This window comes from Camarhynchus parvulus, chromosome 8 (assembly GCF_901933205.1).
Source record: "Camarhynchus parvulus chromosome 8, STF_HiC, whole genome shotgun sequence".
Lineage (NCBI taxonomy): Eukaryota > Metazoa > Chordata > Aves > Passeriformes > Thraupidae > Camarhynchus > Camarhynchus parvulus.
In genome coordinates this window covers 29066644-29092945 of record NC_044578.1, presented here as the reverse complement: position 1 = coordinate 29092945, position 26302 = coordinate 29066644, and the positions used below count along the sequence as shown (strand labels likewise).

At 42.8% G+C, this 26302-nt stretch overlaps 1 protein-coding gene across 12 annotated transcripts in view; it reads right to left on the bottom strand.

Moving 5' to 3' along the window:
• Nucleotides 1-26302, bottom strand: part of PRRC2C (proline rich coiled-coil 2C) — a 69416-nt gene that overhangs the window by 15314 nt on the left and 27800 nt on the right. For 7 of the 12 annotated variants that reach the window (XM_030953836.1, XM_030953841.1, XM_030953840.1 and 4 more), the window contains exons 11-25: nt 25328-25402; nt 24005-24620; nt 23033-23202; nt 21743-21989; nt 20469-20682; nt 17514-19877; nt 16670-16878; nt 15925-16079; nt 15094-15427; nt 14549-14634; nt 13480-13668; nt 10881-11132; nt 6139-6228; nt 4318-4419; nt 161-368 (exon numbers count right to left, since the gene is read on the bottom strand). In XM_030953836.1, coding sequence (XP_030809696.1) covers nt 161-368; nt 4318-4419; nt 6139-6228; nt 10881-11132; nt 13480-13668; nt 14549-14634; nt 15094-15427; nt 15925-16079; nt 16670-16878; nt 17514-19877; nt 20469-20682; nt 21743-21989; nt 23033-23202; nt 24005-24620; nt 25328-25402 — 5311 coding nt within the window. The remainder of the gene's footprint in view (nt 1-160; nt 369-4317; nt 4420-6138; nt 6229-10880; nt 11133-13479; nt 13669-14548; nt 14635-15093; nt 15428-15924; nt 16080-16669; nt 16879-17513; nt 19878-20468; nt 20683-21742; nt 21990-23032; nt 23203-24004; nt 24621-25327; nt 25403-26302) is intronic. The other 5 variants (XM_030953842.1, XM_030953838.1, XM_030953847.1 and 2 more) reach the window with 5 other exon arrangements.

Genomic DNA, 26302 nt, shown 5'->3' with positions numbered 1-26302 from the left:
TACAGATTATTTGGGAAGTTGCTGCTCAGATCTGACATTCCATTTCTAGCACAAACCTTTTGTTAGCTTTGCATTAAACAATTCCAAAAGGAATCCAATCCCTGGAGAAACATAAGCAAGGAACAACACAAGGGGACAGCACTGCTTTGGCATGAGTTACCTGAGAGGGATGTTGTGGGGGTAACTGAGGCCACAGGAATAGGAGGCATTGATGCACTTGAGAAAGAGCTGTAGGTGCCACTGCTTGGCCCAGTGTTGCTGCTGCTGCTGCTGCTGCCACCAGCAATGGGAGATGCTGCTGAGGTCACTGGTGAACTCTTCTCCCCCATGTTTGGGGAATTCTCCCATGCTTTGCGTGCAGACTCCATCTATTTAAAAGAAAACAAAAATGTCCTCATCTATTAGGAAGTTTCAAGCAGTTCCTGTTCCTCTTTTAACAGTTCTTTTTAGTTAAAAGGCAACTGGGGCTTCATGCCAGCCTCTTTTGGAAATCGCTGTCATCGTGCAACTCTGTTCATGCAAAAAGCAAACAGCCTCAAGTTGGAGCTGCTCATCTGCTCCAACTGCACATGTGCACAGTTCATCATCTTACAGCCAATGCTCAGGAGAGAATTCACTCACATTAATTTGGCTTGGTTTTGTTTGACATGAAGAGCAAAGACACAGTGAGCAAAAGAAAGGGAAAACCCCCTCTAAATATTTCCATCAAGTCCTTTACTTCCAGGTTACTTGGGCCATTTCAATGAAGCAGCCCTTTGCTTTCTTGGTCCATCATCCACTTTGAGTGACCAAAGATACCCACTGCACTCTTCAGTGAACATGAAGCAGTCAAGTTTGGATTTCCAAAGCAACTCCTGCTCAAGAAGCAACCACAAGCTCACACAGCTTGTGTGTGCTGCTTTAGGTTAAAGCTAAAAAATGCTTCGTGCTCCTCTATTTCTATAATTATGAGTCTATGTCTTGCACAGCAAGGGAGATGAAACTTTAAATATTATAGACACAGTTACCTTCCCCCAGAAGTGGAAACAACCATTGTTTTACTGCAGCCAGTAAAATCTAATTCTTGCTACATTAGCCACACAACATGAAATCTAAATTGAGACACTTCTGAGGGTCCAATGAACAAGAAATATTAATGTTTATACTGCACTCACTAATTTAAAAGCTTAAACATGGTCCATAGACTTCTGCACAACTTTCAGCTGTCTCCAGTGGAAACACAAGTTTAGCTAGCAGAGCTAAATTGCTCACTGTCAGTTTTTCAAGGCTAGGTGGTGCCTTTAATGGTGGATATTAAGGGGCAGATATATCCTCAGCACACACCTGTCCTCAGTGCCTGTTCCAGAGAGCCCCCCCAGCTCAGTCTCTCAAAGCCACACCTGTCACCCTGCCCTGCTTCACATGAGTTAGGCAGAGTCTGGACAGACCAAACATGGCTCGGGTTATTTGTCTAGATGCTTCAGAAATGATAAAAAAGCAGAGCAGTATCAAAAGAAGTGGGTCACAGGTGATCAACAGCCGCCCATGTGGAAAATGAAGTTCAGGATTCCTGAAGAGAATAAAGGGGGAGGAGGGAAACTTAAGTTACACATTAAGTCCTCTAGGGGCAAGCCACCTATTTTCATTTTTGAGATCATCTTCCCCAGCAATCATTCACTGTTTCCCCTTCACAACATTCTCCTCCAAACTGGTTCTGATTCTTACAGACAAGGCAAGGTTAATTCACCACTGATGTGCTGGAAAGGATTTTGTTTAGGCACTGAGAGAAACTGAGTAAATACCTGTGACTGTCAGGCTACAGAAGGTGTAGAAGGTTCTCTGTTCACTGTTTTTCATGATGTCCTGGAGAAACTACTGATAGCAAAAGCTACACACTGCATTTTGTCACATCTAGAGCATATCACAGAGTCCTCCAGTTTTCTTTTGGAAAGCCTCTTAGCAACCTCTAACTTTTATAAGCTAGAGAAAGAGATGCAAGAGAGATTGATACTCTAGGAATGCCTATTCAGCACCAACTACAGACCAGATATGGAGGAATAAGAGGCTCTAAATGAAGTGAGACTGGGGACAGTGTTGTAGTTTCACTGCTCACTTAGGGAGAAAGGAGGGCAACAAGGAGATCATGGCTGCCTGAGGCTTCTCTTCATCACTGATCCATTGGGGCCCTCACACTGCAGAACAGCCCTGCCCATGTTACCCAAACCTCCACTGGAGACAAACCCCAGTGTGCCTCTCCTTAAATACACCAAAGTCTCAATGGTTAGAAAAACAAAGTTCAAACGTGTCAGTCTCTTGACCAGATGCCTACAGAGGAATTTTAGATGAAATCTCAGACATGCAGAGGGCCAAGCAGCTCAGTTTGAGATTGCTTTGGACTTTATTCTGCTCAGCTCCTTACCTACAACATCCCTATGAGCAAAGTCCTTCAGAGGATGACTGAGTAAAGGTGTCTTTAGCAAAGTTACTCCAAGGAAACAAGACCTCAACAAGGAGCACCTTATATCCCACTGAAGAATGATGCCAAGCAGTGGGAGCAACTGTGGCCAAGTGCCCTACAAGTCTCTTACAGACAGCTTTCTGTGACAGGGGATGGAGGGAAGAGCAGGTGAAAGGACTGATCCTTTACGCAGGCAGAACCTGGACATTTTGTTCTTTTAAGAAAATGAAGGAAATGTTTTCCTCTCTCCTGCTGCAGAAGTATCCTTTGAGAGATGCAAGGGCTGTACTGGAAGAGGATGACAAAGAGCAGAGCTGTGCCTGCTGGGACACTGACAGTCTCAGAGTGTGCTTCAGAACAAGCCTGCTGCCTTCTGTGTTTGTGAAAAGGAGGTAGAGCTCCAGTGGCTGGAATGAAGAAATCAGGGACAAAGCTGCTTCCAAATAGTTTTCCATCCAGATTTCAGTCAGAGGGTTCTTCAAGACAGCCTCAAAACATGGATCTTTGACCTACTTTGTTACCACACATCCAAAAATCTATCACCCACTGAGAAATCACTGACACCACAAGAGCAGGAAAAGAAATGCAGGCTGAATGACACAGACACCACAGTTTGCTCTGTAACTGGGCACTGTCCCACACTTTGAGGTAACTTTCAGGTAACTGAGCCCTACCTGTGTGACACAGGACTGCATTTCCAGTCAGAGACTATTTCAGAACACTTTCAGACGCCAGAAAGTCACATTGGGATAACTCATTACACAAGAATGTACCAGAAACTCAGTTTTTCTTAAACTACTTGTCCCTCCACAGTGCTCTCCCCGTTTCTGTAGATCTACTGTTTGAAAGAGGTGTTATACTCTTTTTAGGAAATAAAAGTGTTAACAAAAGAAAAGCAGAGATTCAAAGAGAACATGAATATTTCTCATCTGTAGAGAACACAAGCAAGCAGCTGTCAAACCAAGCCAGTGAGACAAGTCTCACTGGGATTGACAAGCAAGTTCCTCCAAAGCATTAGCTCTGCATCCAATCAAGTTTCATTTCTTCTTTTAAAAACTTAGACAAACCAAGGTCAAACACCACTATTCCTTAATACGAGAAGCAGCAACAACACTTCTACTGGCTCAGTCACCTGCAGTCACAATGACAAAGCAGATCTAGGATACCAAAAGAAGAAAAAACCCAACAACTTCTAAAAATACAGCAGCAAAGCTAGAGCCCAACTCTGTGTTAGTGAGTTATACAATGCACACAGTCCAAAATCCATCAAAATGGGAAAACAGCACTCAAAATATTCTCCACACTTGCTCTGCACTGGAAAGCAGGAAACAACAAAACATTTACAACACTACAGAACATATTCTAACTTGCTGATCTAACTGCATTTCAGAGACACCAACACACCACTACATGTCACTACTTGGAACCTCAGCCATCCAACTCAAAACCACATTATCACTGCACCTAAGTCTTAGAACTAAGAAGAAATCAAGCTTGGCTTATCAAGCAAATCCCTCAAGCCTTTCCACCAAACCAGGCAACTTATTTTAAGCTCAACACTCAAAAAACCTCAGCCAGATTCTGATGGTTTGCCATGAGCACTGTGGTCCAATGCTAAAACTCTAGGATCTTGGTTTTTCAGGGCAGTGGGAGCCAAGATTGGTTGAGATGCCAAGTGTTAATGCAAAACGGGGTTAGAAATTTATGGTTTAAATGCATCCTTTGACAGAGTCTGTGTTTCAGCCATCCATTTATATGCAAAAGCAGTTCAGCAGAGGAAACAAAGGAAGGCTCTAAAAAAAGGTTCACCAGCAAGTTCTCCAATAACTTTTTTTCCCCTGCATGCAAGAAAACGACCCTTAGAGGGATGTGGTACATACCTTGAGGGTGAGGTCGACGGTAGCGGGAGAAACTGGAGTTAGGCTGGAGCTCTGTTGTAAAGTCTCCCTCCTAGGGAGGGGAAGGGTGTGGGGCAGGGGCACCTGAAAGGCAGGCAACACACATCACATTCTAACTAAGTCTACTAGAAAAGCCCCAGAAAGCAAAGCTCAAGCTTTATCAAGTGAGCTACAATTTCTTCAAGGCTTGAGCATTTGGCAGGGAGACTGATAAAATAAGGTGAAAATTTGGTAGGCAAGGAAAGGCCACTCAGCAGGTGCCAAGATGCTTCTCATCTCTCAAAGAGGCTGAAGATTAAGGTTTTAAGGTGTCCATGTCCTCTGCATAAACAAACACCATTTGTCTGTTTGGGGATTTAATTTCAAGTACCATTTCACTTTACTGATATGCAAAAATTCTTCCCAAGCCAGGTTTGTTCCTTTTTGTACCAATACAGTACAGGGGGCTTCATGAACCTTGAGTTCTGAGATGCAGTTTCTGAAAAGAGGAAGCTTTTATAGACCTGCAAAATCACAGGACCATGAAACAAACGACAACAGATTTGCCATCCAATAATTGAATTCAGTTATTTTCTCTTTCAAAAGATGAAAGATGTGATACTTGGGGAAATAAATCTGACATAATGCTATTGCTGTCTTTGCCTATGAAAACTCCAATGGATTTCCTAGAAGTTTTAAAGGAAATGAATCAAAAATACTGCAGTGCCCAGTCTGTTACTCCTAACTATTCCTTTCTCTATCCATAGCTTAACTAATGGACTTCCACTGGATGAGATAAGGCTAATCCACAAGACAGATCCTGAAGCTTTGAAGCAGGGGATGGCACAGATCCTTTGTGGCCAGGAACCCCTAATTCCCGTGTTAGAAATTCAACTCTAACATCCACAAGGATTGGACTTCATTAACACAAAAGAATTCAGTCTTCCACACTAACCACCAAAGTCAAAAACCACAACACTACCAGGAAAGCCAGCAGAAGAGTAAGAAGTTCAATCAGTACTGCTTCAAAACAGTGCTGCAGTAAGTTGAAAAGTGTTTTTAGATGGAATTCACAAGACATCTTCATAAAAAACTGAGATCCTACTGCATGATTCTACCTTCCCACACCAACAAGTGACTCAACCCTGAGCTAATTCTGTTACTCAAACAACAAGAATCACAAGATCCAAGCTCCCTGATGCCCCAGCACACTCAAGACAAACTTGATTTTGCTACAAGTCACAACCCAGCTGGTTCTCTCAATCACTGTGCCACGCTCACAAGTCAGGACCACTGCACTAGCTTTGAGGGCTGCAAACATCTCCTCTCCATGGCAACTGAACACCTGGAGCCTGCTGTCTGCTCTCACAACCATTCAGCTGCTCCCTCTGCATGCAGTTGCTGTGATTTCAGGCTACAGCTCAAAACTCCTTTGTTTGCAAGAGCCTTTCTTCAAACTCAGCCTCCAGAGCTTTGCTCCTGGTACCAGGCTCAAGTGCCAACTGCTGCCAAGAACACACTCCCTCATTATTAAAAAAGCCTATCCTTGCTTTTTTTAGAATTGTCCCTACAAACATCTCCACTTTCTGTGCTCTTTAGCTCACTGTGATTGTTCAAAAGACAAGAAAACACCTGAAGAATTCCAGAGCAGGTACTAATCAAACCAAATGTCCTTCAGAGTAAGATTACTGGAAAAAGCCCAGCTAGTTCACATGAAAGGAACCCTGTGGACTTGCCCACTGAAGGCATTATTTGCTGCTTTAAAAGAAGTGTGAAAATATTTTCTTGTCTTCAAAGTCAAGACGATCACTGCAATGGACTTACGTTCGTCACCAAAGTCTCCTCCATTTTTGTACTGCTAGTAGCCACTGTGTTAGGATGAGAAGAAGGTGTAGTGTAGTCTGTTACAGACTCCTGTGAAGAAAAACAATTCCATTAAAATATCTCCCTTACCTAAATTCCATTTCAATTTCTTGGACAGATGTCAGCCTTTCTACAGGAGGAGTTCAGCACGCGACAGAAGATTAGAATTTCACACAGCTTTTTTCTTACAAGTCATGTCTAGCAATCCTTGCTGCAGAATTGCTACTGAGGTCAGGAGGATTCTGAGAAGATTACAGTTTGCCTCATGACCTCACAATGAACATCTGGAGAAAAGTCAAAATACTTTGTAATACTTGCATAAGGCAAGAACATACAGAGCAATGTATCTCCTGGGCACTGTAAAACTGGACTGTGGTGGTGCAGCCAATTATCATTTGTCACCCTAGGTGCTTCAGCCACCTGCAGGCCCTTTCACTCTGCTTAAAAAGTAAAATACCTTAGCTGAAAGCTTTCTGTAGCTTGAAATCAATACAGAAATTTCTTAGTATGACAAGAAAGGCCCTCCAGATTAAAAAGAACACAAAGGGATGGTTGCAATTTGCAAAATTATTTTCTTTCCTGTAAATTTTGTCTCTGAAAATCACAAGACTCAGATTCTCTGGATGGTGCAGGCTACCTTCTGATTTCTGCACTGCTTAATGACTTCAAGGAAGAAAAGGACTGAGGTTTCCAGTGTGCTCAGAGGCTTTCCTTGAAGCTTTTTTGTCACAGTTAAGTGGCCCTTCATGTGCTCAGCAAACAAGGTCCTTTCAGTGCTGGCTGTAGGCAGTGACTCCTGCAGCTGTAGAAGTTGAAATGTCTGAAGTTTTACATCCCTGAAGCCCAGGAAAGGCTCCACCATCTAGACAGAACCAAACACCACAAAAGAACTGAAGGACAAATCAGCAGCAGAACTGTTACTGAGCGTCTGGACTTGCCAACCCATAATGATTTTGAAGACACAAGCCATATAATGCTTGTTTAATTGCATCCAACCAGTAGGATGATAAGCTACTAAAAAAAATGCACACTTGATTTACTCCTTAGGCCTGTGGCAATGCCTCTAGAAAAGCAATTAGAGCACTGAGATAGTAATTGACAAATGACACAGACTCCTCCTTAAAAGGATGAGCTCATTTTGGTCAAAGACCAGAACAAGCTAAACCCTAACAGGGTGTGAGAACAATGTGCACAGTGATTTGTTTCTATAATTTACTAAGAAAATAAAGAACTCTTTTCTCCATTTATTTACTTCCTTTACTTGTTAAACTGGTGAAATACAAGATATATGGTGCTTCCCACAATGCCAACCACCTAACTGCAAGTTGCACATTTGCGCTGGATTCCAACAGGCAAATTAAATCTGGGTGAAACAAGGCAAGCACGCAAAGCTGCTTTAATCACAAAAGCCTTCTAATGAATAAATTAAATGGCTCCATATTTTTTTAAGGATGCATCACTGCATAAGAAAGAGGAAGTGTTTTTATTAAATTTCCTTCAAGGTCTAGATGTCATTTTTTCAGGGTTTGAGCAGTGAAATTCTTTATGAAAGAAGATGGATCAAGACTACTGCCAACTTTCTTACTTTGCAAACCCACAGCACAAAAAGAGCTTTTTCACTAGAATTAAACCCAAACCACTGTACCAGCTCTGGTGCCCTTACAAGTGCATGTGCAATGCTGAAGCACAAGGGTGGTTTACAGGCTGAACATGCAGACAAGACAGAGCTTTAACCACATGAACACCACCCCATAAACTGCCGATTAATCTCCATCTTTCATTTCCTAGTACATTAAATCCAGGATTCTGTTAGATGTGGTTTAGCACCATAAGCTTTTGCAATTCAGTTCAAGTGATTCTCCTGTACAACTCTTTGACTGAAGAAACCAACTGATTACTTTATTAATAACTAGCTAGAGCAAAAAGCTCATATTTATGCTTTTTCTGGAGTTCTCCACAAATTGTTTGCACCTGAAGTAAAAGAACAGGCAGACTTCTTGTGACTACCTCCTTGAAAAGAAGAGATCACAAAACCTCCAGTGACTGATGAACAAAGCACAAGGCAGACCTCAGAGCTGACCCTGCTGTAAAGGATCAGGGTACTTTATGGGATGAATTAGCTATTTGATTGGTTCCTGATATACATAAATCTCCCAAATTAGAGCTTGAAAGAGACTCAAAATCTTCTGAAAACCAGTCTGTGTGTCCTTTTAGCCATGATCTGTAAGACACAGCTGTTGCTGCCTGTACAAATACTTGACTGGCATCCACAGCCAGGTATTGATCTTGCTGGGATTTGACAGGTTCAAGTGGAAGGCTGGGAAAGGCAAGGGCTAAGATGTTTTACCCAATTCAGAAAGTTACACATCAGACTGCCTTTACTATAAAAATACTGCCAAATCCAAGAGAAACAGCTGCAATGGCTTCTGAGCATCATACTTATGTACTAAACTTAAACATCTCACTGTAGGAGTTCATTTATATTTATACAGTTTCTAAGCAGTCTTGCATGATTAAAAGCACACGCTCTTATCAAGATGTTTGTTTTGGAATGGATGGGGTACTCTCACAAAGCTTCTGAAGGAGGACAGCTGGCTTTTACAGACATTTAAATCAAATACACCACAAGTGTGCATTCCTAGAAGCTGAGCAGGAATCTCTGAGAGGGATGTTTAAGATTTTCAAAAGAAAAGACATTTAGGTTTGCCAAAACTTCAACATTTGACATTGAAACAACAGGCTAAAGATGTCAACACCTCTTCCCTCATGAACAAGCAACAGAAAGAATACCAAGACAAGAAAAAGCAATTGCAATGTACATCAGTACAAGAACTCCAAGGCTGGAGCAGTATTTGAACCCTTTTTAAAAGCCTCTTAAGAAAGAAGGGACATTTATTGTACGTTTATTCCTGTAAAACCTACATGAAGGTTATCTTATCCAGTAAATTTGCAGGTTGTTGGTTTAACTTCCACTTCTTTCCTAGAAAAAACAACTTACTATTGCCTCAGGAACCATTCCTAACAAAGGAATTTAAAAGCAAACCTGGTGCTGTTAAGGCAGGAGTATTTAGCCTATTATTAAAGGCTTCTTTAAGCAACCACTCAGTAAAGAATTTCATATGCAGCACAAACTGGAAAGCCTCTTCCCACTCTGGTTTTCCTTCCAGAAGACAGAACCTCAGTGCTTTAGTACTGTGGTAGTTCAAAGAACCTTTGCAACCCCAGTTAAACTAAACCTAGACTGGCACGAAGTCCAGACTCCCCTTCTGAAAAACTGATACTTCAAAAATACAATTGCAGAGAGGAAATGTTGCTGATTTTAGCAGAGCTACTTAACTGCACTGAGTCAGGTTGCAGTAATCAAAGCTCTGTTTCCTATTCTGTTTGTAGCTCAGAAGAAGTCTCTTCTCCTCTCTTGAGTTCTGGCCACAGGAGTTTGTGGGAAGCACAGGATCCAAACAGGCTCACCAAACACCTGAGCAAGGTATTTACTGCTCTGCACTTCTGATCCTTATACAAGGACTCTTTACCAATTTCTGGTAGGAACACAAACCACTCACACCTACCTACAAGATGGAAAATGTCAGGAAGGATGAGAAATCCCTGCACTGAATTTTCTTAAGCCTGCAGCTTCCATGTTGGACACAAACACCCTTCCACTTGTTCTGTAGCAACACTTCATTGAGATAGTATCTTTTATGGCAAAAAGCTGCCTAAAAAGTTTGTTTTGGGGTTCTTTCCCTAGTTGTGGGTGACAAAGATGAATTGGGATCCACACTCCATATTCTTCAACTATTAATGGAACTCTTAAAGAGAACCAGTTTTCCTAAATGGCATCAGAAGATTTCTGTTTAAAACCAGGATGGTTGAGACAGCAGGCAACCAACCTGGGTCTGTGCTTAGCAAACTGCTTTTCAAACCTACAAGGAGAATTTTTCCTGTACCAAAGCAGGTGTAACTACTAAGCAGTAGCTACTCAAACTGAGAGAGCTACTCAAACATTTGAGAGATGACAACCAGAGTACCTGCTCAAGACATAGGCAGAAAGGAGATGCCTCTGGGGATGTTTTTTAGCCCCATCTAAGAACTGACCTGTGGAACACAATGAATCCCAACACCAGATCACCATCTCACCACAGAGCAGTTATAAAGAAAACAGGGGACTTTGATGAGTCCTAAATATTGTGAAGTTCTGCAAGGAATATCTAGACAATATCCAAGCCAAGAGGATACACATGACCATCTAGGGACACAGAACAAGCCTTATCTAAAGTTTTAGCACATTCCCAGTATAGAGATCTTTTTTTCACAGAACAAGCACTTAACTCACAGCTTGAGGTCATCCATACACTCATCCAGCAATCATGCACGACTTCACTTCTCTGCTGGAAGTCATCCTGCATTCATCACATTGACCTGAGTCTACAGACTCTGCCTACACCAGGCTCCAGTGCCACTCTCCACAGCAGTGCTCAGGAATGAGTTTTGCCATTCAGCAGAACAGATTTCCAAGCTAATCTGTGCTCAGGGACAAGACAGCACATCTCTGCAGCACTTTTTAATTCAAGCAGCACCAATGTTTCCTATCAGCCACTCAGTGGGCTCTGCTGCCAAGCACCACTAGCAGGCAACCAAGTGTCAACCACTTCACTGTAATCACATTTTACATCCAGTGCTCAGTAATCTGGCAGGATTTTTCTTACCTTTGTGCTTGTCCCAAACTCTGGAGCAGACACAGATATCATGGTTCCTATCTCGGTGCTCAGCTCGCTTGCTGCTTTGGTCTCCTTTGCAGTGACAGGCTCTGGGCTTCTGACAGAGGTGGGAGATGGCTTCTCCTGTCCCTCAGGCTCTCCCTGCTGGGCATCCTTCACCTTCCTGTTCTTTAAAGAACGCTCTTTCCCAATAGGGCCGGGTTTGTACTCTTTGTTTTCTACCGGGCTCAAGTCTGGAAGCTAAGTTATTGTTAACTTGTCAGTCATGCCTTCCTCTCTGGGTCCTATCCAACAAAAATACTTAAACATGCTAAAAGTCATTGTTTAAACAGAACAAAGCTTTTTCTAGCAGGTAAAGAATTTGAGACTAAGTCATAAATGCATTGATTTTGAATATCAGGAATCTAAACCATTGTTTTCAAGCAATGAATTTTTTATGTGAAGTGGCAGAGTTCAAATAAAATACAAAATAATGTCAGTTTGATTGTCTTTACAAGAAAAGCACAAAAAAATACAGAAACCCCATGACTTTGTATAGCTACAGGTTATTGTAATTTTCAGTGATTCAAGATTTTATGGGAGCCCAGGAAACTACAACAGAATTATTTGAAATTATCTTGACATGTGGATGTTGGCAGCATTTTTCATGGAAACTGATCACTAAAGGGATCCAGAAAAAATAAAACACCTACACACAAGTGTTGCCTTATACTGCAGACACCATGGCTGGATCCCTGCTGCAATTCAGCAGTTCCTTTCTGTGCAGCTGAATTACAGCAGCATGAAGGGCCCTAGGGAACCTGAATGCTCTGCTGTTTCAACAGCCATGTCCTTCCTGGCTGAGACTCTCAGTCCACTTCACTGCTGAGCAGCACTAAAATCCCTTCAAGGCAGTCCTGAAAATCCAATTCCTTAAGCTTTGATAGCAGAAAGACAGAAGCTGCTGGTAATTGTTTTTCTCAATACAAACCAGGTATTTTGGGAGTGGATGAAGACTCTCTAAAATACTCCAAATAATTTTTTTCTCTTAATAGTTTAGAGAGGCTGAAATTCCTCCAGACACTTTAAGGTCACTTAAACCTTCACACTTCACCTTGGAAAGGAAAATTGCTTTGTTTCAAGTATGGTCCTCTTACATTGTCCATATTAATTCAACAATACCAACCTCCAATCTTGAATGTAAGCTTGCATTTAGGCTCCACAGCAAACAATATCACCACAGGGGTGGGTGAGGGTATAAGAATTGTTTGTTTGTTTGTTGGGATTTATTTTTTGTCATCAAGGCAGTTAGATTTACAGCTGCCTCACTCAAAGGAGTGTAAACAATATTACTCTCCAATGCATTTAGTATTTAGTCACATATGTGTCTTTCAATAAAATCTGCAGCAGTCTTGAGAGCTCTAACCAAGCAGAAAAAAGGAATTTTCTACACAGTGTCAAGTCGACTGTCTCTCTATATATTTAACTTTGGAGTTGAGTATCTGAAAGTGATTTTACTGGGCAGTTTTAGGCATGCTGCAGTGTATCTGAGACATGGAGTACTGCAATTCACCAGCAGTTTTAATCAGTGCATATTGCTCTGCTGAACAGCTTTTATATTCTGCAGTGAAAGCCATGAACTGCAACACATCCACTCAGTGTCTCATACAGCAGAAGTTAAATTCATTCTGTGACTGAACTTCCAGATTTCAGCTCTTTTTTTGGGGGGATCCCAACAAACAACCAAAACTTAAACAACCAACACAAAGAAACACCCAGTCTTCCAGAAAGACAAAAGGGCTTTAAGTACATCAGGACTGCTGCCAAATCTCAGCCATCTAGAGGGACTGGAATAGCTGATGCTCTAAGTCACCAGACAAGTTTATCTGCTATAACCTTTTCTTTCTGAGAATTAGAAGCTGGTGCTGAGTGCTAGTGATGCACAGATTAGTGCGCACTGGAGGTGGAAATAACAGAAAATCTCTGGAAGGCAACACACTTATTTTTTTAAGCTGATGTAAGTTTAATTAACTGTTTAGTATTAGTTGGAAAAAAATTAATTATTCAGACATCTGAATTCCCCAGTTCATCCATTTGAACTGGAGACCTCCAACTAATGTCCTTAACATTCCTCCCCTCCCTCAGAACACTTCTTTTTCTGCAACTTCATGTACTGATCAGTTATAACCTGGTTACAAAACTATGCAGGGCACCATTCATCACTTTAGGGGGCAGGAAGAACCAACTGCCAGGGCAGCACTGCAATGCTGCTTCCAAACAGCTCTCAAGGCCTGAGCGAGTCAAGCTCAAGAAAAACCAGAAAACTCAAACTACAAACAAAACCAGAGCACTCCAGCACATCCACAGCTTCCCAACAAAGCCCCCACAAATCCATACTGCCATCCTTGGCTCCCAACACAGAACCAACGTGCAGAGGTGCTGTTTAATTACCTTGCACATCTTCTCTGCAACAATCACCTTGCTGATTGTATTAGAAATATAAAAAGGGATACAATTTTCATGGGTCTAGTCCTAACCCAGTGTATTCTATTCTGCTATTTGTAACCCTTTTTTGATTGAACTTTGTACTGCAATTATGACCTTTTACCTTTTGTGCTTTGATGGGTCCAGCCCGAGGCTGTTTCTGTCTCTGCTCTTTGGGTTCTGGTAATTTGTCAGCGGACTTCTCAGACAGCACAGGACCAACTTCATTGTCACTGCCACTGGAAGCTGGGGCTCCAAACTGAATGGTTTCTATACCAAGATCGACTCCACCTTCTTGTCCAGGCTTTGTCCCCTGGTTAAAAAGCAAACATTTAACCCATTCTGAAAAATTTCTGTGTCAGTACAATGACAATTCAAAAAAGAGAAAAGAACACACAACATGCTCAGCTGAAAACCACCAGAAGGGTACTTTTATCTTTTGCACTGCAACAGATTTGCAAGAATAAACAATATCTGAACGTACACTTCCTCCTCCTCAAGTCTCTATTGTTAAAGGAGCTCAAAAGAAAAGCAGTGAAGAAATATGTAAACATCACCAAGATCAAGAGGAACAAGTGCAATTCGGGTTCACAACATTCTCTGGGAAGTTCAAAACTTAATGCTCAATTCAAGAGAAGCAGTAAGAAATGTAAAAGTATTTCCAGATCTCTTGTGCAGTTCAAATGGTCTCCTACATTCTTGCTGTTTAAAACAATTAAGACCAAAAAAATACCAAGGAAGTAAGACCACAACATTTTAAATGTAAAATTTAAGGCTATGCAAACTCCATGGGAATACCCACAGATAATAATGTCATAAAGCACTGACTGCTTTTCTATCTTCAACTGAAGGAACACAAAACCCCTTTAGTTCCTTGGAGACATCCTGTTTCTGCCTACATTACTGAACCCTACACAAACAGGGCAATATTTTTCCTTTGGAAATGCAATAACAGCTATCAATAGAATCTGTGAATAGATGAGTTATTATCAAGAGAACAGCTTTTCCCTGCTGCAACTATAAAACCACCAGCCTATATCCCATGCTTCTGTACTATCTCCTGACTTCATGGAATTCTACACATTAGCTTAAGTATTTGCACTCCTGGATAAATGGATAATCTGCACCCAACCCCAGTGAGATATAATTTGGGTGACTTCACACACGGCTTCTCTTCTTCCCCTCACTCTTACCTCTGGAGATGGAGCTGAACCAAAAGATGTCAGAGGCTTGTTCCAGGCACTGACTGAAGGTGGCTGAGGTGGGCTAATGGGTCCCACTGGTAATTAAGAAAAGAAAGAGAGTTCAAAAACCCCTCAGTGTTGCTAGAGGTATTCAAATCAATGTATCAACTGAGAAGTAAATTACAGATGTCTGGAGTAAATAAGCTTTAATTAACCTATTCACTGGTTAAAAATGTGCTACCTGCTCAGTTGCTTTCAAGTGGGGCAACTAACATGGAACAACGACCAAGTCTGACAAAACAGACTCCTCAAGGGAGTGACAGTTGCTCATTTTCTGCGAGTGAAGAACACAGTAACATAAAATATTGACTAATACTCCACTGCAACTCCCTCTTTTTGGAGGTTACTATGCTGCACTTGGGTATGCTGCCCTCATTCCCTGTGCAGAATCCATCTGCAGGTAAAAACACAACCAGAGAGCCAGCTGGCCCATCAGCCTTCTCTAAATACAATGCTTGCTTGCCCCCACTTTAAATCCAGAAGCCAGCACTTACATTTTTTGGAGATGTCATTCAGAACTGCTGTAGGAGGCACTTTGTTGTCCCATAATTCAGCTCCCAGGCCGTTGTGAGGCTGGGTGTTCTGCAGGACTTTGCCTGACACGCTGTAGTCTGTGCTGGCTGTCCCTCCTGCAGCCTGGCTCTGTGCTGCAACAGGAGCCTGGGGCTGGGCTGGAGACTGGGCTGGGCACGGAGGCTGAGCCTGAGCTTGAGCCTGAGCCTGCTGTGCAGCTGCAGCTGCTGCCTGCTGCTGCTTTTTGGCAAATCTGGGGGGCAGCTTGGAATTCTGACCTCGGCCTTTTTCGCTGGATCCTTTTTTGGTCCAAACCTGTAAGGAGAAGGCAGTTTTATTCTTCCAGGTGACAACGTGTACAGACAGCAATTGCAGAGTGCAAAATGCAAAAAGCAAACTGATTAACCCAGCCTTACAGGAAATTTTATTTTTTTTTTTGGGGGCGGTATTTAACCACAAGAGCAATGATTTCTCATCCATTTTCTTCTTGGAATCAACTGATATACAAGCAACAGGGTAAATCTTTATCACAGTATGAAAACATGGTGTTTTCATCAGTTGGCCAATTCCACCTGCCTGACAGTGCCCAATTGAGAACTACAGAATCCCAAGGTGACTAAATAAAAATTAATTTTATTTACTAAATAGGAACAACTTTAAATACAACTAAGTAGTTGTTTATTTATTTAGAGGGAGTTGTTTATTTATTTGGAGGGAGAAAATACAGCTTTTTTGGGAGGAAGTTTCTGCACCCCTGACAATCCCAGTACTGCAAGCAGCTTTTTCCCCCACTATAAATGCTGGTCTTGTACCTGCACTGTTTGTTCTTCCTTCTTTCTGCGCTCTTCATCTTGCAAACGTTTTTGCTGCTTCTTAGACACCACTTCTGTGAAACCATCATCATTCAAGTTAGATTGGGAGTCTTCAACTACTGTCACTTCAGGGTGATCATCAATGATCACAACACCTATAGGAAAAGGAAAGGTATAGATGCTGCTGTTTCAACAGCTTCAGGTGCAATGCACCAAGCCAAAATTGGCTTTGGAGTGGAAGTTACTTCCCCACAGACACAGATGGGGGCCCTGATCAATGGCAAGCTTCTGCTTGCCAAGTGCTTTGCTGCTGAGCTCAAAGGCAAGGAGTTCATATTTAAGAATTTTAAAACTGGAGCTCCCTGTACTAGATTCTCCAGGAAATTACTGAAACACAGTAATGACTAATGAACAGCCCTCCCTGATATCAAGTCTAAGCCTAGCAGTGATAACCACTGCCCTTACTTTTGAAAATTAACTAAATTATGGGAATGTGATGGAGAATGGTAGGAATGAATTATGATTATACAGAATTGTTCTCATCTACACATAACACACAATTAGGTTTGCCACCTTTTAGAGGCACCTACATTATTAGGTATCACAAAGATAGCCATGCTCAAGCGCACAGTTATTCTGGTGTTTTAAAAAAATCCCCTTCTCTTAAAGTTTTCAAACATCTAGCTCTATATGCAACAAAACTAGCAGAACTATCAAAAATTATTAGGATGTTATCAATACATACTTGCATAATTATTAAGATCAAATTGAGACAAGGCATCCACTTTTTCCTTAGGCTTCTTTGGACCAGCCTTTGGTTCTTCTCTCTTTTTGCCACTTGCATCCTTGGTTGTCTTCTGTCCTGCAGCAGTGACACCTCCATCCTCCTGATGTACAGTGGTGCCATTGGCAGGATCAACCCCAGGCACAGGTGCTGCCTGCTCTTCAAATGGCCTGTGTTAGAAAAAAACATTTGAAAATTAAGCCACAGAGAATGCTCAGGAGGGAGCCAGCAACCTAATCCAGATCCCACTGTAGGGCTGTACATGTTTACTGACTTCTTAGTAGGGTCCAGACTTTTTACTTTCAGCTCCTAATGAGAAGCTCAACAGCAAAAGCTGTTTTGGGGAAAGATCATGTGCCCTGCTAAATCTTCCATCAAATTAAGCATATGGAAAAATGAATTTCAGTCTAAATGGTAAGCATCTCTCAACCTGCTTGTCTGTGTTAGGTGACTGATCTAAAATTCAATGTAGTGATTTAGAGAGATTAACTGCAAAACTGCTCACATGAACATTTCTGCTTGCACCCAAATCTTGAGAAACATGGCTCAACTCAGAAACAGCAAAACCATTTTTTAAATTAGGCTTTTTTAGCATTGTGCATACAAGAACACCTCACTCTCAGCTTCAGGTTCCAGGTGTCTGTACATAAACAGAAAAAACAGAAAGTACAGAGACACGGCTGCACACATCAGTGTCTTTTCTACAGCTCTACAGATCTAAACTAGCTGCTTATGGTTTCAAACCACAAGAGGACAACAGAAGGCCATCACTCCGTGTGCATCCTCACAGAGGCTGGGTACTCACCCTCTTTTTCCACTTCTGGGGGGAGGACCACTCCGCCTTTCACTCCGGGGCCCTGAGAAGTTCCTCCCTGGCTTAGCTGGCCCGTTGTTGCCACGTCGGTTCTGACGGTCTATGCCAGGCCGCTGACTAGAGAAGCTTCTCTTGGCTATTTCCCTTTTTGGAGCTCCAGCATTTTCTCCTGCCTTTGCAGCAACCTGTGCTGCTGCATCTGCTGTTTTCTTCTCATCCCTTTCCCGTCTCTCATTGAAGTCGCTGCTTTCTGAGGCTGTTTCCCACTCTTCATTTGCCTGGTCTGAAGAATTCTGGTTGGACAAGTCTGGTGTCTTACTTCCTGATACATCCAGAGCAGGGTTGGAGGGCTCATTAACTGCATTATTAACTGTGGCACTCGTTGTGGAGCTGGTCACCACCTCACTGATCTTGGATGCAGCCTCTCTCTCCTTTAGGCGCCTGAAGCGTGGTGGCTTGTCCTGCCTTGGAGGCCGGGCAGGCCTCTGTCTTCGTGGCCTCTCTCTGTTTGGATCAAACTTTCTCTCAAACTTTGGAGGTCTTTTATCAATTGGTATAGGACCATAATGCTCATTTCTTCTTGGAGGCTCTCCATCTTCTGGTTTAATGATCTCTGTTTGCCTGGGGTTCCACTGATTGTCCCTGTAGGCTGGTCTCCTTATTGTGGATGGACGTGGAGGACGTCCCCCGGGATCCCGGCCACCACGCCTGTACATTCCCCCTCTGCCTCGTCTGGAAGGCTCTCCTTTAGGAAGAAATCCTGGTTTGGGCTTGTTCTCATAATCTCTGATGTAGGTTTTTTCTAGGGATCTGTTGTCTACTCTGATATTATTCTCAGGTTTGAATGACAGGGGCTTTGGAGGCTTCTTGCCATCAGCTCTTTCTTCTCTTTTCGGGTGCTTGCCCTTGATGATGCTGTCTTTGTCTGAGAGCAGGGTGTCGCTGGCGCTCTCGTGCACTTCGCTGTCAGAATCTGTCTCCGAGCCATGCTGGCGCCGCCGCTTCGGGATCACTTCAAAGTCAGAACTCTCACTACGAGTTTCACTCTCTTCTCTTTGCCTAACAGGCCCTGAAGGCACATGCTCTGATCTAGGCTTAGGGTCTCTGTAGTGTGGGTACTCTCTGTTATGGCCTCTACTGCCCCGACCACGTCCTCCGTAAGAACCCCTGTAGCTACGGCCCCTAGAATAATACTCACCCCGACCTCTGCCTCTGTACCCCTGATCTGGGAACCAGTCCCTATCCCTGGCCTCCTTCCAGTATGTCCTAGGTGGTAAGCCAGGCTCTCTTTTCACTGGCCTGGTTTCTAGGCGTGGTTTCTCCACCACCTCCTTGCTCACCACCTTCTCAGCCTGTTTGTCCTCCTTGCTGGGGGGCACGGGGGGCTGTGTGTGGGGCGGGGGCTGAGCGGCCGGCGGGGCGGCCGGGGGCTGTGGGAGGGCTGGGGGCAGCTGGGCAGTGGCAGGCTGGGCAGCTGGGAGCTGCTGCTGGACTGCAGGGGCTGAGGGCTGCACCACAGCTTTAGCTGCTGCCTCGGGCTGACTGCTCTCCTGGCTTGCTGGTGCTGGGGCAGCATCCTGGGTTATCTTCTTAGCCAGAGGAGCGCTGCTGGAGGCAGATCTCTCGGGCTCAGCCTGAGACAGTGGCACTTGAGGTGATTCCTTTTTGTCACTTTTTTCAGGTTTGCTTGGTTTTTCATTAGCTGTCTTTTCTCCTTCCTTCTCCTTTCTCTGCTCACGCTCTTCTCTCTGCTCACGCTCTTCCTTCATGTCCCTAAGCACAGGTTTCTTAATAGGACCCGATCTTCTCACTGGTCTGTCACCACCTTCGTCTCGCCTGCCATAACCTGGCCTAGGACCCCATCTTGTTTCAGACTTAGGTTTGAAAGTTTTCTCAGGTTTTGGTCCTTCTGATGTTCTATTAGTGATCAAAATTTCTTTTTTCGGTTTAATCTCAAGTCTCTCAATTGTCTCCTTTGTCTCAATGGGTCTGTTACTTAATTTAGGGATATTTGCTGCTGTTTCACTCCTCTGGTCTTCTGATTTTAGAGAGTGGCTTGAACCATGGGAAATGCTTCTCTTTAATGAAGAGTGACTTTCCCCCATAGGCACCAATTCTTCTGGAGAACTACGTGTAACCTTCTCACTCACTCCTTCAAAATTAACTGCTGTGTTAGATGTGTCAGTTTGGAGAGGTTGTACATCTTCCAAAGGCCTGCTTGGGAACTTCTGTATCTCTACCTCTCCCGATTCTCTGAAAAATTCTGTCTTTGGATGAGAGTCCAACTGGTTGTGTTCTACAGGATAAGCACTGGCAGGGACAGCAACTCGTTCTTGCTCCAAGTGTGCCTCAGACCTAAGCAGAAAGCCATTAAGAGTATTAGAATATGGGGGAAAAGTTTATTCATACATAATTACTCAAATCAAATAATTTTCTATTAAGGATCCATGTTGCCTCTAAGAAGTAACAGGAAATAATTTTTAATGGAGCCACCAACTATTATCCAGATAGCAGCAGAACAAAAAGAATTTCTGAATACTTCTAAGAATCAAAGGAAAATCCTGACCATTCACCATGGATCAAAGGCCAAAAAGGACTTTTGCTTTATACCACTTGTACTTAACACACCACTTCTGAAACAAGTACACTTTGGACAAAAGTTCTCTAAAACGGGGAGAACTGAGCGAAAATGGAGGAGAACATTATTCTGCAAAATTGCAACTTCAAAATATTCTGGCAAATACCATTCATCTAGGCTAAACAAGGACTAAAATGTCTTTCTAGACTCTGCCACAGAGTGGGGTCTTCTGTTTTGTACAACAGCACCAAGGACTCTGCATCCCCCAGTCACAACTTCTCCTTTCAAGTTCTGAGTGAAGCTACAACCCAGTCAGTCCAAACTGGATTTTACAACCTGTGTGACTTGGAGAATGGCACAAGGCTTACCTCAAATCATCAGGCTCTTCTAAGACCTTGGGAGGAGAAGTGGACTGCTGAGATTCTGTGTGGGGATAGGGCTCTGAGCCCCACATCATGCGTGGCTCTGACAGAGGCACACTGTGCTCCCTCGCAGAGCGAGCCATGTGCTCAAAGGAATCTGAACCAGCTGCTGAGCCCTCCAGCTGCTCTCTTCTCATCAGTGGCTTGGGAGGCATAATTCCTGTGGCAGAGAGAAGTTCAACAATTGAAACACATTTAACACTAGCAAAGAAACCAACCTCAATACAAACAAAGCCTGTCAGGAGGTACCAAGAAATGCTGTTCTCTCCCCTCCAGTCTCCTTCCCTTTGAAACCAAATGTCTATTCCCTGCCTGCCGACCTCAGACTGACTAAATCACACTCAACACTTGTATCCCATGTCCCAACAAAAGGAAAAAGCTGTCTGCTTTCACTATAATGGGAAGAACCAAGCCTGTGGACCTGTAAACTGATGGATGAAGATCGTGCTGTAACACCTGAATGGCAAAAGGCAAGATGAGTGTACAAACAGGCAGTTTTTTATACCCTATTATTCCAGCTTTTTCCTTTGTACCATTTCAAAGAAATTCTACAGTTTTCACTATCTCTGCTAATTCCTCCATTCCTGCCATCTCCTCCATTCATTCCTTGCACTCACTGAGGATACCCTTTCACTTGCTCTTTAGTTGGGCAGGTATCTTCATTACATTACATGACAGACTTCTATTATTTATGCCCAACAGCTTTCCTAACTGCAAATCAGATGGCCATTCCACAAATTAAAAAGGACTTTTTAGGGTCAAGAATCTGAAACCACATATTTATTAAAATTCTGAAGCTGTTAATATGTAATGTAAAAATAGCGAAGTTTCATGGATTTTTTAGGAAGCAATGTAGTGCCAAGTGCTAAGAAGTAATGAAACACAAATGGTAATTACACTTTTTCTCAGTTCAACCCAACTCTTGCCAGCTTTCTGTCTATAACAAAGAAAGGCTTATGCTGACATTCTCAATCATCTTAACTGTCACTCACATGCCTGCAGTGTGACAGCTGGGATTTTACTTTATAGTCAAAGGTATACATTCTCATCGGACTACAATTTTAGTCACATATGACTACACTCTGTTTTGTCTCAAACAATAATATAATGTAGATTTCTTCTTAAAAACCCACCCATTCACTAAACAAAGAGTGGCCAAGGAAAGACTTCTAGCTCAAAATCAAAGAAGTTCAACAGCAAAAAAACGTTTCCAGGTTTACCTGGATGAATAGGAGGCATATCCATGGCAGGTCTTCCTGACATCATCCGTGGGTCCATGTAGGATTGCATCATGAGCCAGCGGGGGTCGAAGCCCATGGAAGCCAAATGCTGGGGATGGGGCTGCATGGGCTGGTAGAGGGGTCTGTGCTGGGGGGGTGGGACAGGGCCACTGGAAGGCTGGGAGGGAGCAGACTGTGGAAGGACACCTTGCTGCTGCTGCTGCCACTGCTGCTGTTTCATTTGCTCCTGCAGATGAAAAACCAGTATTACAAAAAAAACAGCTTCTTGTTGATGAAGTGACATAACTATTTTTTGTCGTCTTAAAAAGGAAAGAAGCTTAGAAGTTTTTCTTTTCGGTTAGGTGAAAAAGATATCTCATAGGCCTAAAGGACTTTACCTCAAACTTAAGGATAGTTAATTGGACAGAAGCCAAAAAATCTTGCTTAGGCAATTGTCTAGAAAAAGAAGTGAATAAAAGAAACTAATAATTTTTGTGAGGTATTTTACTAAGAGTAAAGACCTCTTACACTTAGCTTAGTTTTTCTCTGTTTGTTATTTTGCCTTTTATTAAACTTTTGTGTTTCCAACACTGTAACAGAAGCCATCCTGCTGATTTTTATCATCCTGCCTTCAAAAGTAGCTGAGCTATCTTGGGTGTGTTATAGGCCTCTGAGAGCTTATTAGACCTAGCTTGAGGAGGCTACTATAACATCACAGGACTTTTTGATAAGATGAAGACTTGAGCACAGCTCTAATAATCCTTGGGAACAACAAGTACAATTATCTCCAGGACAGCAAGTATTCTGAAAGTTAATTGTGAACATGCCTCAGGATGATGTAGGAGAAAAGGGAGAAAACCAGACTGGACAATTTACAATAGCTACAGCTTCACTGGTGTGCAGCTGAGACACAGAATAACCAATACTTTGTACATGTCATTAATGCAAAGTGCTCCTCAGACCACAGTACCCAAGTTAAATGTGAGTGTCACACCCTTTTAGGATAGGCTGCAGAAATAATCAAGCATCAGACTTCAGGTTTCACAGGCAAGCCCAGGGCAATGCCAGTGTGGGCCAGTTTCAAAGCCTCTCCAGCCTTCTGCTCACTTACAGACCTTACAAGTGACAAGAAGTGTTTCAGGCAGAGCAAGTCCTGCCAATATGATTTTCTAGAAGCTGGGAAGCAAAAACTCAGGATTTCTGAAACTCCTTTGGTCACCTTCTTCTTCAGAATGAAGCAGAACACAGCATTTTTTAAAAGAGCCTCCTTTTAATGAGCTGGTTTGTTACCTGCTGCCTCTGAAATCTTGGTGGTAATGACTTCTGGAACTGCTTAGAATAGCCTGAGGAAACAGCAGGACGAGGCTGGGATCCTGAGTCTGGCTCATTCTCATGAGTCACCTGTGAAACCTCCTTCTCATTCCGACCACTGTCTTGGCGAGTAAAGACTGCTTGATCTTCTGAAAAAAACCCAACAAAACCCCCACCTATGTGAGACAACAGTCAATCTTAAAACTGACAATTTCACTAGAATATCAGCTAAAGAATGTTCTAAAATGCCTGATTTCTCTGACTTGACAGTTACCAAAACCAGTAAAGGCACAAAAAGTCAAGGACAACCCCTCAAAACAGAAGAACTGCTGTTAATACACCTGTGTCTTTTTAAAACTTAGATACATTGGGAAATCAACCACTGGCATTCAGGTTGCAGCTATTATATGATTTAAGAAGTGCTGTATCAATGACACCATATTGCACTTGGATCAACTTTTTTTCACTATGTAAGGTTTGGTTTTACAATCAATTTTATCCACTTAAATTTATATAACCTTACCAAGCACAGTCTAACAGTTTTCTCATGGCATTCAAGTTTCAGTACAAAAAAGGCACCACATTTAAATACGTGCCCTTTGTGTCTACTTCTCTAGGCTTGGTGAAAGAACAGAATAGCTGAAATAATTTGCACTGCTTTTTAAACAACATGGGTGGCTGACCCTTCTTTAGGAAGAGAAGAAAGCCTGCTTTTCTTTCTGTATTCCTCAAAGTCCAGCCTAAATCACAGAAGCCATTTTCCCCCTAATCTTTTGATGAGCTGGGCAAACAGGCTTAGCTCAAAGGACAGTTATCAGCTGTAATGCGCCATGAAAATAATTGGTCTAGATGCACTAGGTTAATTAGGTATGCAAATGAGACTTCTAGACAACAGCTATGCTCTGTGACTCAGCTTTAAGAAGGACAACTCCTACTTGTGTGCAAGCATACCTTTTTCTTCCTTGTTATTCTTGGTTTCACTTTCTTGTTTTTCTACTACAGGTGTTGCCACAGGTTCTACAGGCTCAGGAACCTCATGTGCTGGTTTCTCTTCTTCTTTCTCTTTCTCATTCTCCTTCTCTTCTTTTTCCACCTCTTTTTCTTTCTCTTTCTCCACTTCTTGTTCTTTTGCCTTCTCCAGTTTTTCTTTTTCTTCTTTTTCCTTTTCCTTCTCCTTTTCCCTCTCTTTCTCCTTTTCCTTCTCCCTCTCTTTTTCTCGCTCCCTCTCCCGCTCCCTCTCCTTTTCCCTCTCCCGTTCCCTCTCTCTCTCCCTCTCCCTTTCTCTCTCTCTCTCCCTCTCCCTTTCTTTCAGAGGGTCTTCCCGGGAGGGTTTTGTCATGCAGCCGAATTTCTCGTTTAACCGTTTGAGCTTCTCAGCACAAGCTGCTTTTCGCTGCTCTTCCATTCTCCTCTCTTCCTCCTCTCGCCGCTTACGGGCTCGCTCCACTGCAGCTGAGATCTCTGACTGCTGCCTCCTCCTCTGCTTCCAAATTTCATCTTCATCTGGCACTGGTTTAGGGGGAAAGGGTCCCTGCCTTCCCATCTGCCGGTCAGGGGGAGGAGGGTGCTGCAGGAAGAAAATCAGTCAGGTTGTACACGTGTTTATAAGCAGCCAGCTGAAATACTACACTTTAACTACTTGTCAATACATGTGTATCTGCATCTCTAAAAAGCAAGACTTGGAAGAAAAAGCCAGCCCCTATCTTCCTGATCTGGTTCAGACTCTCACAACCTCAGCTCAGAAAGGAGAGGTAGAGAAGCACTTGGGATCCTGTCTGCTCTCCTCCCCACCACCATCAAGGCAAAGTGACAGCAAAGATAACAAACATATTTTAGATTTGGTTAGAGGTTGCTCTAAATCTCAGACAGAAGTCCCTCAAGGAGCTAAGAATTTCAAGGTAGCTCAGGATAAGAGAGATTTTAGCTCACATTTCATATGGTACTCCGTATCTCCTCATCTGTGTTGGCAGCCATCCCTCCAGCACTGCTCCACTGCTCCTGTCCTCTCCAGTTCCTAAGTGGGGCTGGATAACTGAAAGCTCCTGAAATTCTTGTGCATTTCACATGGCACTTACAAGATGGGGCAGCCTTACACAACTGCAGAGTGGCTGTGTTGGGGTCTCATTCCTACCAGCCCTAGGCACTATTTTACTTGTTAAAGGAAAGTTTTATCATTATGTGAAGCATATTTTTACTTTTCTTAGTCTAAATCCCTCCACCACAGCATTAAAGAATTTAACTCAAAGAAATAAGGACAATTCTAATCTTTCTTACCGGTGGTAGAATAGATTTTGGAGGAAGAGCAGGGCCACCTCTTTCATGTATAGAAGGCTGTGGTGGACCTCGATCCTGTTGGATCAAACACAGTGCCAAGGTTAAGCAAGCTTCTAGCCACAGCCAAGCTGAAAAATTTTAGATTTACTCTTTTCTACTGCATTAACATACTCCATCTAACAAGGATCTGCATTCAACACAAATCTACAGTGAAACAAGGGCAAAAACATTTTCACTTTTATGTACAGAGAGCTGAACAATTTATGTTCCTGCACCATTTTTCCTTAGATTCAATGTAGCATCAAACCTTAAAGAATAGTGTGATCTTTAATACAGAGAGAAAGTGCAAGTAAAACTACTCTCAGACTTCCCATCTTCATTATTACTGGTGTCAAAAGAAAATACTTCTGGGAAATTTTCAAAACCAACAGCAGCTTTTCCTGGGGAGGGGAGGGGGGAAAATAGGGCTGTAGTAGGCATAAATTGAGGTGGATGGCAATATTCCTCTACTAGAGGAAACAAAAAATGGCTAAGTTGATGAATTCTACGTGGTCTGTATAAAATCCATTAGTGTGAGAAGTGAACTCACATTACAGCTAAGCTGCACTGCACAAAGTGGACTGTGAAACTAAAAAAAAATCCCCACATCCATGAAAAATCTGTGGGCTATTTATCCACTGGAAAACCTGATAAACAGCAGAATGGCTTCATCCAGTTCCAGGGATGGACACACAAGAGTATGGAGCCTGTGAGCTGAGCCCCAGTACCTGATGAAGAGCTCTGCCCCCTCAGGGCTGTGGGGCAGGACAAACTGCATATAAAGCCAGGCTATTTTTGTGCTGCGACCAGAGGCAGCTAAGTTGTCTGAGCAGCACCTGATCAGTTAGCAGAGCTCAGATAATGCTTTCAGCAGCTAATGCCTTCCCTCATGTTCATAACCTTAATTGACCTGACAGTTTGGAAAGACACCTGAGT